This window comes from Festucalex cinctus, chromosome 21 (genome assembly GCF_051991245.1).
Source record: "Festucalex cinctus isolate MCC-2025b chromosome 21, RoL_Fcin_1.0, whole genome shotgun sequence".
NCBI classification, from domain to species: domain Eukaryota; kingdom Metazoa; phylum Chordata; class Actinopteri; order Syngnathiformes; family Syngnathidae; genus Festucalex; species Festucalex cinctus.
This window is the reverse complement of record NC_135431.1, coordinates 14,592,995-14,609,529: the sequence shown is the minus strand read 5'-3', so window position 1 is coordinate 14,609,529 and position 16,535 is coordinate 14,592,995. Positions and strand designations below refer to the sequence as shown.

The following is a 16,535-nucleotide window of genomic DNA, read 5'->3' as shown; positions in this document are numbered from 1 at the left end:
ATATGTATTCCCACTTGGTACTCAATAAGGATCTATCATCAGTCATCAGGAATGGATTGTCAGGTAAGAAACTTGCGTGCTGCACATGTTGCTGATATCGCCACAGCTCCAGCAGTGTGTTTCCCACAGATGGGTCAATCTCACAAATGTACTCAGTCATCATGAGAATGTAACAGAATGATGACACTCTTGGTTTTATTGTGAGTCTTTAAATTTGTTTTCATATTGACTGATTGCTTAGTATCGTGCTCATAAAATGCAAACACCCTCTGAAATGTCCACCCTGTCATTGTCCACTTGGTCAGCAAGCTCACAATTTTGCTGTTTGCATGTACAGTGCGTTGTCTGCATGCAGTTTAAAAAGTGTGGGAGGGTGTCCAATACGCACAACAGCATTTACTTAATAGATATGAAGTTCAGTAGAAAATCTCAGGTTTTTGAGGTGACATATGGGCGACATTGACTCAGATATCAGCCAAAAAATCCAAAGTGAACCGGCCAGCGTGCAGGGAAAACAGAGCCTTGTTGCCTACACCCAGCCGGATCTGATCTGCTTGCTGACGTGTCGCCTCCCTCCCGAGTGTTCACCACTACTGCCAGCATGGCAGCTAAACACTTCTACCGAAAAGGCTTTTTATTACTTTTATTTAATTTTATCTCAACCGCCGCCTTGGAGAAGCGATTCTCCGACTTTAAGAGATGCGCCGATGAGGAGTGCAGCAGTAAGTTTTCCCTGCATAGTTAAACAGAACCTCGGGGATGTCTCCTTCATCCATCCCAAAGCAGCTAGCCATAAACTGAGCCTTATCTCTTGACCTGTTGACAGTCGATACTTGCGACTGTGATAACCCGGACTGCTGTTGTTTTATCTTTGCGACAACTTTGCAATTGTTGGCCAGTTCGCTAAATTGAATGTTTTCCCATCCCTGGGAAAGGTTATTCGCATTGATGCAGCTTGGTTGGCCGGTTTCCTGGTGGCTCCGGCCTGTGTTACTAGCTAACGTTAGCGGCTAATCGCTAATAGCACCACAAACAATAACAAATGTCAAACGATGAGTAACAGAGGCTATTGTAAGCACAATTTATGTCAACAACATACCTTACCTATTATGTTGTTAGGCAAAACGTGTTATTTGTCAGATTTGTAAATAAAACTGCATAGAACCCTCAAACAAAATCAAAGTGTTCTGGATATTTTTCCTTATTCATTTGTTATATAACTTTTATATCAAATAAAGCATGCAACGGCTGTAGAGGTTTATTAAAAAAAAAAAAAAAAAAAAAAAATCCAACAACTAGTGTTTATGGAAAGCTCAGGTTCACTTTGTTACTTCAAAGCGGGCAGCATTTGGTATAGTGGTTGGCACAGAGTTCTTTAGATTGGTTTGACATTACAAAATCTGCAGGATGGTATATGTGGCAGATAGTATAATTTAGCTGATACTAAGTGCTGATACCACTAATACTTATGACACATAAAATTTCCAAAAAAACAATGACACACACATATATATATATATATATATATATATATATATATATATATATTTTAAAGACCTATATATCCGAATTATAGCAAATTTCCTTAAAATTGCTTGAAATTAATAGCGATTATGTTTTTACAATTTGCTCATAAAAGTCATTTTGCATAGAGCACAATAAAATGAATAAAAAAATAGATAAATAAAATGAAACAAATCATCCAGTGGCCATGGGGTCCCAATGAGCCATAACTCGTTCAGATCAAGTGCGAGGACGAGTCAAGATAGTCACCACATCGCTGCCTGCTGAAGGCCAACCAAAATAAATGGCTACCAACTAATACATGGACGTCAATGCAACAGGGTTGGTTAGCTTTTATTTTGATATTGACCCTCGAAGTGCACGGCTTCTAACCTGACTCGTTGCTACGGTCCACGGTATTTGACTCAAAATCCTAGGCAGTCTCCGAATATAGAAGGGGTGATTAAGATTGTTCAACGATTTACTTTTCATTTGTTTCATTCTTAAATTTGGGAAGCTGTGCAAGGCTATATTTACATAGTTGTATACAAACACCTGATTTTCATTCATCATTGTGTCATTTGTAAAAGGGACAATGTTTGGATTCATAGCAAAGGATGTACTGTACTTGCCTGTGTATGTTAACACTCACAATTCTACACGTTTTTCTAGTGCTCCTTTGTCGTGGAAAAGCAGTAGAAGATTTCAAAGGACCAGACTGTCGGTTCTTGTCATTCAAGAAATCAGAAACTGTCTATGTATATTACAAATTGTCAGGGAAAAGGGCTGACATGTGGGCTGGGAGCGTGAGTATATTTTACTTTCTGATTAAATGTTAAGGAGAATTCTGTCAATTCATGGGTACACCTTTTTGCCACAGGTTGGAAGTCTCTTTGGATATTTCCCAATGGACCTCCTGGATGTCAACCATGTTTATACGGGTAATGAAGTTGAAGTTCCAACAGAGGTAGAACATGTTAAGATTAAATAATCTTTTTTTAGTTACATTATTTGGCTTTGAATTTGTTTGAAAAGAAAAATAATGTCTTATCTTTCCCTCACAGGAAACAGATTTTGTCTGTTTCGACACAGGATTTGACCAATTTGATAACTACGACATAGATTCACTGTTGAGCTTTTCAACGCAGGAGAGTAATGTTGAAAATGAACAGAATCCTGATGAAACCCAAGTGCCAGAGGACGCTGCGAAAGACACAAGCGCACGAGAGGAGGAGGCAGTGAATGACAGTGAAGAAGGAACTGAGGATGACATGGCCTCAAATGATCAAAGTGCCTCTTTTCTTCAACTCGATTTGGAAAATGAATCTCAAGAACAAGAAAACGTGCCTGACACAGACGTTACACCTGATGACACTGACGATGCTGCTGATGACGACATGAATGAGCAAATAACCACCACAGACTATTTTCTTGAAGATGCTGAGTTAGAGCATGAAACCAAAGATCTTCACAAAGAACGCGAGGAGGAATCTCTACCCAAAGATGCTCTTACGTCGGAACATATTACAGTTTCAACTTCTCAAGGAGACAAAATATCTGAGTTAGGAACTACCTTTGGGTCAACTTTTGATGCTGTCACCACAGATGCTGAAGCCACCATTAAAGTCACGCCATATGAACAGGAGGAGAATGAAGTGTTTGAAGATCATTCTGACAGACACGGTGATGCTGACGAGGAACGACCAACTCCATTGCTTTCTTTTTCAGAGGAACAAGCTGACACGGTTGTAGTTGCAGAAGATGACAAATCAAAACCTGATGATGAGAAGGTCACGTCAACCCCATTTGATGAGAGTGTTTCTTCTGAGAGTGACCCTGAGTGGACTGACCAAGAAATAAGTTCAGAAGAAGATTTGGAGGAAGAGCTGGAGTCAGAAACACCACTGAGTGAAGAGGAACCACAAAACGATACTACACCAGAGAATGATGATCCAGTTCTTGGAGATTCACCTGATTCTAAAGAAAACAAAGACCCTGAGAACCTTGATCCATTCAATACAGTGTCACTCGATTCTCTTTCTTCAGATCCTAAAGATCACACAGAGCCAGATAACCTAGATCCAATCTCTACAGATTCACGAGATTCTCTTCATGTAGCTCAAACGAAAACAGTGGTTGAGGAAGTCTTGTTTGATCCTGAGGAGAATGATGGCAGCCTAGCGATTAAGCTTGAGGAACCTCAAGCTGAAAGACCAAGACATGCTGATGAGCTGGAACGTCAAGGCGAGAGAACCGTTCACAGTACATTTGATTCTGTATCCGTACATCAAGCTGAATTGCACAAGAAATTAACAGAAGAACACACTCCAAAGAAAGAGCTGACAGAAGAAGTCGGCACTGCTAAAGAAAAGACGCATGACTACAGCGTTGTAATGGAGGATAAAAAGGAATTGAACGAAGCTTTATTTGAAAGTGAAACTGAAAGACATGAAGCTCTTGAAATTAACCGTGATGTGCCTTCAAAGGAGATGCAATCCCTTGATTCATTTATTAAGCTTGACAATGAAGCAGCCGGAGCTGATGTCCTACTCCAAAAGCAATTACTTTCAGATTCTGAACGCAGTCAACAGAACGAGCCACATATTGATGAGGAAAAAACAGAGATAGATGAAGACAAACGTGAGGAAAGAGAAGACCTACTTGAAGATGAAAATGCACTTTCTGCAAACCCCTTGCCAGAAACAAGTCCACACGATACCTCAAACCCTGAGCCGGTCTACAGCGACAGCGTACAGAGGCTGACTCTACTGCACGGTCATCACACTGAAGAGAAGATGCTGCGTTTACAAAAGTTTCTTGGTCTCAACAATCTTTACAAAGTAGAGTCTATGTTCTCGGACCTGGACACTGAGTTAAAGGACACGCGTCTCACACACAAAGGGACGGCGCAAGACCTCGACGTTGTGCTTGGGAACATCTTGGAAACCTCGGAAAGTACCATCTTGGATGAAGTTGAGAAGATTCTGCATGAGAAGATTCTGCATAGCCAGCACTCCATATATGATGAGAAGCAGCGACAGGATATGATAGCTCACGGAACGGACATACTGGACGACTTCCAGAAGCTGGCGGTCAGTCTAAGACAGAAGCATCCTGCAGCAATGGATAGCACAACTCTTGCAGAAGAGAAAACAGAAGTTAGGAATGACGAGGGTATGCATGAATTTTACTTGGGATTATGTTTAGCTATTTGACATTTCCTTGATAGACTGTGGGGGAAATGAATAAATCATTCATAGATGGTAGTGGACTTCCCTTTGATTTTATCTCAACTTTAACATTTAATTAAAAAGGTCAGATTCATTTCCGTTTGTGCAGTTCCAGCATCCTCTGGTGGTTTGTTTATTAGTGCAGTTTAATTAGGCATGTTTTGGTCACCTTTGTTTAACTAGCAATTTCATACAATTGATTCAATCCTTGAGTCATTTAATGGGTTATGAAAGGAGTTAATAGTCTAACTCCAACTTGCCCTAATCATGATCTCTATTCTAAAGCTACAATCTTCTTTCAGTCATTTCAGACAAACCTGACGTGAGCGTCAAAGATGACTTGCCTCACATTGTTGAATTGGAGAAGAAACCTGACATGCCAGAGATGGAGAGTGACGGAAACCATACTGTAATGGCGCTTGTGAAACAGGCGGTAGAAATTGATAAAGAAGTGCAGAACCGCTTGGATGACAAGCATACCACACCGGATATTAGTGTGGATGAAGATGGCGGACACTTCAATAAAAACAAAGAAAGCCAGCCAAGTTTCAGCGTGGCAGATGAGATGCAGAAGTTTCCTCACGCCACATTGGAAAGTCCCTTAGAAAAGGGTCTTGGTGAAGTGGAGCACTCGTCCTCAGGTTGGTCATCCAAAACATTTGAACAAGATATTTTTAATATTTAGCATTTTCTTGTTGAACTACTTTGTATCCCATCAATGGGGATGCCGTATTCTATGAAAAAACTCCTTTTAACTCTGCAGTTCCTTGCATCTGGCTCATTTCTGTGCTTGGTGACAATTGGTGGTGGACTCACTCAGAGCAGTTTTTCAGGTGTCTCAAGTTTTAGCACAGGATGGGCAGATACACCCAATTCACATGCACTGAGGATGAGTAAATCAAAAAATATGTCTCTTCTATGCAGTACCTGTGGCTGGCTTCCCCAAAATTATGAGAGTGATAGATATCCGCAGCTTACTAATGTCTGTTCCACTAACACTTCCAATTCCATCATGTCATCTGATGTTTTTGATACAGGGTCTTTGGACTCCATCGAGCCTTTGCCTGAATTTAATGAGGATCAAGTGGGATTACACTCAGATGTGTTCACTTTTCTGGGTTGGGCTGCTACAGAGATTGAGGCTAAAGTTACAGAGTGGACTATTCTTGTGAGTATCACAGCTAAAAATGTGTTTCATTAGGGTGTTTCCTTTTACACCAGTGGTTCTTAACCTGGGTTCGAATGATTTGTTATTGATGCTTGTACTGCAATACCAGTGTTGCTTAGGCTACCAGAAACAAATTCCTTGTACGTTTTTACATACTTGCCTTTTTTTAAAATATATGATAATACATTAACTCATTTGCTCCCAAAAACGTATAAATATCCTATTTTAAATGTTTCAAGTGTCCCAAAGACATATTTATACGTTTTTTTGTTTGTTTGTTTGTTTGTTTGTTTTTTAATGCTACAGCATACAGAAGGCTTTGATGCAGCCTCTCAACTGCAAAGAACAGTTGAAGAAATGGTCGTTATTACACAAACGGCCAGCAGTTGGCAGCAGAGTATAAGAGATCAACCAGGGCCATTTTGAAAAAAAGCTCACTCACAATTCTAATTAGATTTGTGAATAATGATGAAAGTTAGCTATATTCTAATGCAAAACCGAAAAAGATAGAAATATACTTTTTTTTTTTCCTGATGAAAGAGACTTTAATCTTTCTTTTGGTGGGTAATAGAACACAATATTCTGTGGGCCTTGCAAAATCCGTCCATATCCAGTAAAACAGCTGGGCGTGAAGGGGATTGCTTCTGTGAAAATGGCTGCTGGGAGCAAATGAGTTAACAGTGGCTGTTAATATTTTTGAGGCAATTAAATCAAGCAATATCTTTTTTTTCTTTTCATTTTTTTTTGTAGTGTGGTTGCATCAAACAATAAATTCAAAGGGGAAGTACTGTATTGAGTCAGTATTACCTCAGAGGACTGGTGCGTTGTATTAGCAAATACATTTTTAATTTACGCTTGGTAACAAGCTTATATATTTTCGGTTTTACTTTTACAGCATTATTTTTAATCCGCTTGGCACTATTACCAGTGTCACTTGTGGTTGAATGTTGCAAAATTCCGAGTTGTCTTGAACGTCTCACGTAGCCCCTCCCCCTGTCACTGGCAAGACTGAAGTTCAACACAGCCGGTGTATAGCTTAGCTGCTTGCTAGCAGAAACGCTGGGGTTTATTTTGGCATGGATAATCATCTTGACACTCAATCATTGACCTACTTGTTTGTTTTGTTTTAATACAGCTTCGTGCCAGTGTTGCTTTTTGTAACGTAATCTGTCCACGTCTGCTTGCCAGCTACCCTATGTGTTCGATGTTCATTACCGTTAGCTCAACTGACGTTAAGGATTTCAATTTTACACTCGTCTTGATGTAATATTTTCCCCTTGTTGTTTATTCACACGCGTACGCCTTCGACGTTGTAGCATCGTAGATTGAGCTAACCATCAGAAGCTAGCAAATGTTAAACTAGCGTACTTGGGTTATTATAAGGAATAAAGAGCGACATGGAGCGCGATATACTAACACGATCTTTCATGGAACTCGAGCATGTATACATGTTCTTTCTAACGGAACTTCAACATGTAAGTATAAACAAAAAAACGTTGCATATGCCCATTGATGCGCTGACGTGTTAAAAAGCAGAATGGCTTATGCGTGCTCAGCCCCCCTCCTCGTTCGCTAATGATTTACACACCGAACAACTTGACTGAATTTCTCACTTCCGGAGTTTTTTTTTTTTTTTTATGTTTATGTGCTCAACAGACAACTGAAAATTGTGCACCTTCATTTTGCAATGCTAGAGAGTGATTGAGATCCAATGAGTGACTGTTCATAAACTCCCCTGTTTTGGGAAGGGGTAAAGCATGAGTTTCCCTGCCATATAGTCCTTTTACTTATTCCTCAACTTCATTGGTCGACTCGTGTGTATGTGCTCAGATAATTTCACTGCTGCCGGAAGAGTGGAAGCCTGGGGAAACCTTGTATGGCTGTCCTTGGCAGGCTGTCATAATCACTGCTTTGGTTGGCCTCCTGACCTTCACCATCTTCTTCTGGAAATCTGTGCTAGTGGTAAGCATTTTAGCTAATGTTAGCGAGGCTCTGTGCTTTTCAGTTCTGTCGGTACAGTACAATGTTTACATCAGACATTTAACAGTCCTGTTGTGGGTATAATTGTGCTACAGATAAGAATTACACTGACTTGAGTAATTGCTTTGCAGGTAAAGAGAAGGGAATATCTTGGTAAGTTTTATTTTCACAGGACAAATTGATAAGTCATTTTATAGCTAACTGACATCTTTCCTTTTAAGTGGATGAAGAACAGATGGCCAATCAAATGAAAGCGCTTAAAAAAGAGAAAGATGATGCACTGACCCGAATGAATGATCTTCAGAAACAGGTAAGTATGGAACAAAATGTCAACATGCTTCAATAGTGTACTTTGTAAAATGTTTGTTTATTTGTGTATATTTAAAAAAAAAAAAAAAAAAAGACTGAAGAGTTGAAAGAAACCCAAAAGGACTCTGCAGAAGTTGTTAGTTGTGCAGTGAAAAAGACGAAAGAATTGGAGGTAATGCTTTACACAAAATATTATTATATGCAGGTTACAGTTTAATATATTTATTAAAGTATTTCATATTCGTTTTTTTTGTAGAGTCAGATTTTGGAGGCTGAAAAAAGGTATGAGAGCTTGCTGGAGGAAAAGAAGACATACCAAAAAGTAATTGATGAAGAAAAAGAAAACTCAATACAAATTGGAAATAAGGTGTGTTATTTATTTGTTGATGTTTTTAATAAAAAGAATTGTTCATGTATAAACTGTCTTGTCTGATTAACTCTGCAAACTTGTCTCTAAACAGATTAAAAAATTGGAGAAGTCAAACGAGAAGCTTGAGCTGAGCAGAAAGAAAGTTCAGGAAGCTTTAGCTAAGGTACAAATGATTACGTAATCTTTTTGGCCGCATTTGATTTCAAGCGGTCTAATAATAAACGGAGTATGTTTTTTCCAACAGACGACCGTCCTCCTAGATGAAGCCAAGATCCGGGAAGATGCACGCAGTGTTCAGCACAAAAGTCTCAACAAGGAGTATGCAGGACTGAAAGAAGAGAATAAAAACGTAAGAATATTTTGTGTGGTTTAAGACCAGTACAAGTCCTTAAAATTGTTATGCGGCAATCGGTGTTTATTTTGGCTTGACGTGGCTTCACTTCTTGTTGACACTTTTCTATTGACCAAAGCAGTAATTGTAATATGTGAGATTATGTGGAAAGAATGAGAACTATAAACACACATGCTAACCTTAGCTTACCCTGTGGTATATTCTCCAGTCCCTTGCTATGGTGGTCCATTTTCTTGCCCTTAGACTATTTTCTAAACAAATTAATCTCCTTAGCATGGCCTACTGCCAGTACAGGGTAGCCTTGGGTCTCCTCTATTATTTATTTGCGGTATTATTTTGAACTAGAGAGCATTATTGGTCCGAGTTGCAGATTGTGTGTTGTTTAACAATGTATTTTTTCTCCTCATTTTTCCAGCTTAAAGTAAACATAAAAGAGTGGGAGGACAAACACACAGCACTGAGCGAGCAGATAAAAGTCTACCAGAAGGCTCAGAAAGAGCTGGAGGACTCCGTGGTGCTCAAAGATCACAACGTGGAGGTCTTGCACTTTTGTTATATTCAACAAAGCGTTCCACTAAATCATCAGCTCACATTTGAAGCTTTTCATGGCAGGTTTTGTCCGAACTCCTGGCAGACCTCGACGCCTGTGAGCTACAGAAAAACGATGGCAAAGTATTGGTGAATGGCGAAGTAGCACCTGGTAAGTCCAAGATAAGGAAGAACGGACTGAAAAACACATTTTTTAATTAATAAAGTGGGTTACAATGTCATTCTCCTGGCTTGTACAGATAAGAAGACTGCAGTAAAGAACAGGATTAAACAGATGATGGATGTCTCCAGGGTAATTAAACTCAAATTCGATAGTTCTGGTAGGGTTGCAAATAACGTTTTGTGTGATCACGTTCCAGGTCCAGACCACGCTCACGGTGATCGAAGAGGAGCGCGACCGCTTCATGTCCAAGCTGCTTAATGAGGAAAAGATCAGAAAAGCTCTGGAAGGTGTGTGGATCATGTAAAACACCACGAATGTTGCCGCAAAGAACAATATCTTATCCAGAATGTGATTTTGTGCCACAGAAAAACACCAGGAACTTGAACACAGCATCGCAACCCTGAAAAGTGAGAAGAGCCACGTGGAAAACCAGTTCAAAGTCCTCCAGCAGAAGAATGAAATCATGGTGGAGATGTACCAGCAAAAGGAGAACGCTCTGCAGCAGTAAGTTGCGTGAATAAATGTCAGTGGAATGTGCACCGTAACATGGGGTAGTAAAGGTGATTAGAGCCGTAAAGGTCGCCAACTGTTATTTATCCACTTGAGGGTCTCTGGGTTGGGGTGCAACACTTATTTTTTATCCATCCAATCCAATCCACTTTATTTCTACACCACATTTTATAAACAAGCATTTCCAAAGTGTTGCACATCGAGATACGCACACTATTATACACACAAAATCTAGTAGAATCAACTTTAAAAATAAAAAACGGCCAATACAATAAGTAGAATAAAAAATAAATACATAAAAAATTTAAAAACAACAAAAAAAACTAAGATGTCAATAGGTTAGAGCAATTTACAATTCAGTCCATTGAAATAGCTGTGACATGTGGAGTCCCTCAAGGGTCAATCCTTGCACCCCTTTTATTTAGTTTATTTTATCCTTTAGGATGCTGTTGGTTATCATGCCTACGCGGATGACACCAAACTATATTTCTCAACGTTAACGGAATATCGTATCTCAATATTCCGCTTTCCCTGACCTCTTCGCAGGAGGCTCACGAAGGAGGAGCTGGAGCGTCGCAGCAAAGAGAACATGCTGTCGGAGGTGGGCGGCAAAGCCGTGGAGGCCGAGGAGCAAGTCAAAGTTCTGCGTCAGCGCATTAATGAGATGGAGGAGCAGATGAAGAAGACTGAGGAAGTCTATAAAGAGCAGGTAGACTCGCATTGAGCTAATACAGCAACGTTTTCATATCAAGCCCGACAGAGTTGATTTTTGTTTTGTTTTTTTCAGATAAAAGAACAGGAAAACAAGACTCACTCCAACTGGGTATACTGGAAAAAGTGTTTCCACTTAGTGAGGAATGCGTGTTTTGTTTTTAATCTTGACTTCATTTTTTTTTTTTGTTTTTTTTTTTTTTTGTAGGTGAATGCTCGTAACGCAGAAAGGGCTTTAAATCAAGAGAAGCTTGAATCTTCCAAGCTGCGTGAGAAGTAAGTCGACACAATGGACTGAAAAATGAATTTGACTTTTTTTTTTTTTTAGCAGCAGCGTAATATGGCAGAATGTAAAAATTTGACCTTGCTTTGTGGCGTCCTCCCCTCACAGGTTGGCAGGACTGACCTCGCAGTTGAATGAGCGCCGCGCTCCTCTCTTCAGGCCCAACTCGGGACAAGCTGCTAACACTCGCCAAGGTGAGCTGGCCACATGTTTACTTGCAAATGTTAAGATGACATTTAAAAAAAAAAAAAAAAAAAAGGTTGTTACCTGAGCAACTGTGATGTCATTTTCAGTCGACAAGTGGCAAAATGGCTGTCCTCTTGCTGCTGGACACTAGGGCTGCACAATATATTGAAAAAATATCGATATCGCGATAAGGGCCTATGCAATGTGCACATCGCAAAAACATGCAATAAGTTTTATATGGAATTTTATGCTTTTATCTGAATTTGACCAGTCAGTCTGACAGTCAGACTGTTTGACATTTATTAAACATGACAAAAAAAGGAGAGAAGGCACTCAGTTCAAAGCTCACGAGGAGAGAGGAGAGGAACTGAGTGATACAATTCACTACTGCACTCTGGGGGGGAAAAAAAATGCCCTCCTCAGTCCTCACCCTCTCTTTTTATTTGGTTTCTACGCCCCTAGTTACATTGGGTGTTCCAACCCTAATAATGCAAAACATAGTTGGAACACAGTGCACTTAACGAAAAATGTGCACTGCCATCCAATAGTAAGAGGTAATTACAATTAAGAATACATTGAGTTTGATTATTTTGCTGCATGAAAAAATTTAATTCTTTCCTTAGATAATACAAATCTCATTTCTTTAGATGCATGTTAAATATTGCAATAATATTGATATCGTTATGTTCAGCAACTATATCGCATGTTTTTCCAATATCGTGCAGCCCTACTTGACACGTCTTGCATAAACTGGGGGTGATTATAAAATATTATTGTAAAGAAAATGTTTGGGTTGATTTCATCTTTTAGGTTACCTGAGTTTCAACTTGTGAGTGAAAGTGGCAGCTTGTGTTTTGTTCTTGTGGTAAACTGCTGATTTGATCACAACAGGCGATTCATATGGGCCCTCCCCAGTGAGTGGGGGGGCGCCATCCCCTCCATTAATGATCGAGGGTCCCAGGCGCCCTCCCTCGGCCCCAGTGGGGCGAAGAATTGACCCGTATGGTGAGTTCAGCGGGACCCTTCAACGGCGTTGATTTTTATTTCTTTTTTTCTTTTCTTTTACGCCCCTCCCTCGCCCATCCTCCACTTCAGCCTTCTCCTCAAATTCTCTTCAGCCTTCTCCACTCTTTAGTTCTTGGTTTTGGTTGTTCACGTCCTCTTTGACCTGCATCATTTCCTGAATTCTTCAAAATTTGTGTTTTGATTTCCTCTTCCTCAGGCATTTCTTTGTGATTGTCATTTGATTTGTGTTGTTCTTCTGCATCTAAATCCTGACCTTCTTTCTACCCAATAACAGTTTCAGGTACTGTCTGCTGGAGGTTTATTGTTAATTCATTATTCATCATCTTTTCTTTGTCATCTGTCAGGTCCGCGCCCTCCCTCGGACCCACACAGTCGCTATCCTGGGATGGGTAAGATTATTACTTATTAAAAACCTCTAACGTAAACCAATGCTGAACCTTTTTGTTTCTTCTTCCTTGTTAGACATGTCGGGTCCCCGCAGTTCATCACCTGCCAACTTGGATGCTTCTGTAAGTCACATTATCATATTTTTCATGTAGCCCTCCCTTTAGTGTGTCTTGCTTACTGTTCCTATTATAAATGGGCATAATAATTATATTGTTTTGTTTGAAGACAGTGTGTGAGTTTACTTGCAAATTCCAAACAATGGAAAATAAATGAATTGTAGATCATGCTGCCTGCATCAAAATGTTTATCCACCTTGTAAGTCATAAAACAGTGTAGAAAACAGGAGAACGCTTGCATAGCAATACTGCCACCTAGTGGTGTTTTATTGCTAGTATCCATAAAGCAGGTTTTGACTTTTGGGGTGCAGTTTTTATGTTGACTTGAAATTGTTCCACTTTTGATGGATTCAACTTTGCCTTATATACCAAAAGCAAAATAATGGGTAATTATAATAGGCATGACTGAGTCAATATTAGATTCTGACGATAACGGTGAGCAAAAATATTGCAGTATCATCATTGTATTAAAATTACAACTTTAAAAATTAAATATTTGGTTGAAAAAAAAAAAAAAGTGTACAAAATTACACTATTTTATGTAGCATGGGAACATATTTCTTCTGTTTTAAATCTGAGCAAGTCACATTGTCCCATCACTGGTGAACAATTTTTAGAACAGGGGTGGCAAACTGCGGTCCTCGAGGGCCAGAGTCCTGCAGGTTTTATAGATTTCCCTACTCGAATTGCAGCTGATTCAAATTAACAGGCTCGTTATCAGGCTTCTGCAGAGCTTGCTGATCAGCTGATCATGAATCAGCTGTGTTGAAGAAGGGAAAATATCCAAAACCTGCAGGACTGCCCTCGAGGACCGGATCTTGACACGTGTTTTAGAACATACCCAAGAGCTACTCATGTTGCTCTTGGGGTTAACTAGTACATACTGGCACATGCATGTACATTTTTTTTTTTTTTTTTAAAGAACAATGGAATGTTTTGGGGGTTTTTTCTAGCAATACTTACTTTCCTTTTTCTATATGTCCTTGCTGTGAAGCAGACCCAAGCAGTAGATCCACACACAAAAGGGGAGGATGAGGCCTCCAATGAGGCTCCTGAGGCAGTGAGTAAAGAGGCTGTCCGGTGGTCTCGGTGTGAGGTGTGCAAGGGCCCCCCACCCCCTTTTGTTTAACCGCACCTGGATTTTGCTTAACAGGACTGATGCATGTTGTGTTTTGAGTGTTTTTAACACGACCACAACGAGCAGCAGTCTAATGACGGTGGTGCTTATTTGTCGCCTCATCATTTTGGTCTGGTTAGAGGGTTAAGTGAGTTGTCTGTGGTTTTTTTATTGGGAGCTTTTGTCATGATCAACATCATCACACTTGTTTTCTGTCTCAGGGTCCTGGATCCTTCCTGGCATCGCCCATCAGGGACTCTCCTGGGCACATGAATCAAGGACCGCCGCCACCCGGTCCCGGACTCCACGACCCGCCCTTCCCGCCAGGACCCCACGGCCGCTTGCCGCCCGGCGGTCCGTACAGACCTCCGAGGCCGCCCCTCTACCACCCTCCGAATGTGCCTCTGCCTCCTCCTGGGCCGCCGCTGCCCACCAACGGGCTCCCGGGTATGCCACCGCCCGGCTCGATGGGCGGAGACTTTGGGCCCCGCCCCGCCAACGGACACTCATTCCAACCCAGGCCCGGTCCAGGTCACATCATGGATCCACGGGGTCCTCCGCCGCCACTGTTCCGTCCACCTCCGCCTCATCATTATGGGCCGATGCCACCTGGTATGTTCTGTCCAGGGTTATTATAGTTTTGGAATTTTCATTTTAGTTCGTTTTTATTTCGTTTTGTTTTTTAAATTTAGTTTTAATTAGTTTTCAAGGTGGTTCTGTTAGTTTGTATTAATTTTAGTTATTTAATAAATGCTGAGTTTTAGTTTAGTTTGTTAGTTTCAGTATTAGTTTAAAAAAAAAAAAAAAAAAAAAGTGTATGACTTGTGCGCAGTATTTAAAAAAAAAAAAAAAAAAAAAAACATGGAAGCAACGTCATCTCAAGGTGCTTTTCTATTGGCTGCTGCTAGATGACGTCACTTCTGTGTGACACATTTTTAAACGTCCTTATTCCGGTTAACATTGAAATAAATCTACTTAAAATCTAATTTAAAATCATCCCCAAAGGCTCATGCATTAATTACCAAAGGCTATAACGAAGGACATTTTTGCTATAACTAGACGAAGTGCAATTTCTGGAGATATCGCGTGGGAATGCTGAAACCACATTGAGAGATAAATTATGAAATTATAACCTCCTGGTAACTGGACAATTCGCTTTACCAACTGTGCCACCGAGCAGTATCAGACATCTGGTAATATGTGCTGCAGCATTCCCACAATAATAGTTTTAGTTAGATTTGTAAACATAAAATGTAGTTTCAGTTAGTTCTTGTTTTGAATTTTAGTTTTTTTTTTTTCATTAGTTTTAGTTAACTAAAATAACCTTGGTTCTATCTAGATTTACACTTTTCTTCTTTTTTTTTTTTTTGTCGAACAAAGTACAATTGAAACAATTTCACGTACGTTCTCCGTCGCAGGTCCTCGTGGTCCTATGGGGCCGCGCCCCCCATTCCCTCCTGACATGCGCTTCCCAGGACCGCGCGAGCACGGCGGCCCCATGCCGGAACCGCCACATCCTGGTCACAGTGAAGCCTTTGGCCAACCTCCCGCCGCCGCCACTCGCGGCTCGGCAGGAGGTCCGCCCCCAAAGCGGGAGGCCTCTCAGGACTCAGCGAGGCCAGCCATGGTTGAGCCTTAAAAAAAAAAAAAAGAAAGAAAATTGCCACCAAATGTGGCAGTGGACTTGAACACTCCCCACAAACTTGTCATGTTAACCAAGATTAAGTCCATATATATATATATATCATGACTTTCATATTTCAGCCATGAAATAAAAACTGAAACGCTATTTATAAACATTGGTCCTTAAATGAAAGCATTGTCAGTGATTGTGTGGAAAATTCCACATACTCAAGCTGAAAGGGTTGCCACTTTTTTTTTTTGAACATCTTATTGTGCAATAATTCATTGTATGTCAAAGGATTTGTGTTTTAAAAAAATATATATAGCAATGGTTTTTAAAGGTTTTTAAATGTCATTTCCTGTGGAAATTATTTTTTAAAAGCGGGAATATTCGAGGTTTCGCTTCTAGCATTTCAGGATCAAACGTCATTTTTCTCTAAAGTTTCCTCTGGAGCCGACTGTAAAGCAAATGTGTAATTTGATGGCCAGATGTGTAACTTATTTTACTATGTTGGTAGGAACCTTTTAATAATAAAGAATGCAAAAACTGTTGGTCTTACATTATCAGTTAAGTGCAGTTTGACTTTCAGAAATATTTACATGCAAAAATGAAGTTGTCAAGGAATTACCAAAAACACCTGGTAATGATAAACTATCACCAAAACTTCTCTATAATCTCTTTCAGTGATGTATGTGTGCACACTCACAGCAGACGATGAGGCACTCTAAATTGGTCACACTGGTGGACTAATGGAAGGGAAGATGTAGTTAATGCAAATGAAATTATATGAGCACTGAAACTCAGTTTTTGCATGTTTTAAAGCAAATTATGTATATTTAGAAAATCTCAAAACTGAAATTAAGCACAATCATTTTTTTTTTCCACGTTTATTAGAAATGAATGTTTTGATCAAATTGCTTGTCAGTCTTATCACATATACAGTTACTGCAT

At 40.0% G+C, this 16,535-nt stretch overlaps 1 protein-coding gene across 3 annotated transcripts; it reads left to right on the top strand.

Moving 5' to 3' along the window:
* Positions 1-442: 442 nt before the first annotated feature.
* mia3 (MIA SH3 domain ER export factor 3) lies at positions 443-16,142 on the top strand. 3 transcript variants are annotated; one of them, XM_077510531.1, is made up of 28 exons: positions 443-722; positions 2,176-2,309; positions 2,384-2,470; positions 2,568-4,677; positions 5,036-5,374; positions 5,771-5,901; positions 7,732-7,863; positions 8,013-8,034; positions 8,103-8,191; positions 8,285-8,362; positions 8,447-8,557; positions 8,652-8,723; positions 8,805-8,909; positions 9,328-9,450; positions 9,525-9,612; positions 9,701-9,753; positions 9,821-9,911; positions 9,990-10,128; positions 10,681-10,843; positions 10,922-10,957; positions 11,054-11,121; positions 11,237-11,322; positions 12,206-12,319; positions 12,685-12,729; positions 12,803-12,849; positions 13,841-13,903; positions 14,182-14,572; positions 15,379-16,142. In XM_077510531.1, exons 1-28 carry the CDS (start codon positions 602-604, stop codon positions 15,597-15,599), a joined length of 5,259 nt encoding a protein of 1,752 aa, XP_077366657.1. In that variant the 5' UTR covers positions 443-601; the 3' UTR covers positions 15,600-16,142. The 3 variants fall into 3 exon arrangements, with proteins under 3 accessions (XP_077366657.1, XP_077366656.1, XP_077366658.1); XM_077510530.1 differs by having other exon boundaries at positions 13,838-13,903; XM_077510532.1 differs by lacking the exon at positions 13,841-13,903 and having other exon boundaries at positions 444-722.
* The last annotated feature ends 393 nt before the right edge of the window (positions 16,143-16,535 follow it).

What these genes read in the sequence shown, in the direction of transcription:
- mia3 (XM_077510530.1), top strand. Translation starts at nt 602, where the DNA reads ATGGCAGCTAAACACTTCTACCGAAAAGGCTTTTTATTACTTTTATTT. An exon ending in AAGTTGAAGTTCCAACAGAG is followed by an intron (nt 2,471 to 2,567) that starts GTAGAACATGTT and finishes TTTCCCTCACAG; the next exon opens with GAAACAGATTTTGTCTGTTT. An exon ending in GAATGGCGAAGTAGCACCTG is followed by an intron (nt 9,613 to 9,700) that starts GTAAGTCCAAGA and finishes TGGCTTGTACAG; the next exon opens with ATAAGAAGACTGCAGTAAAG.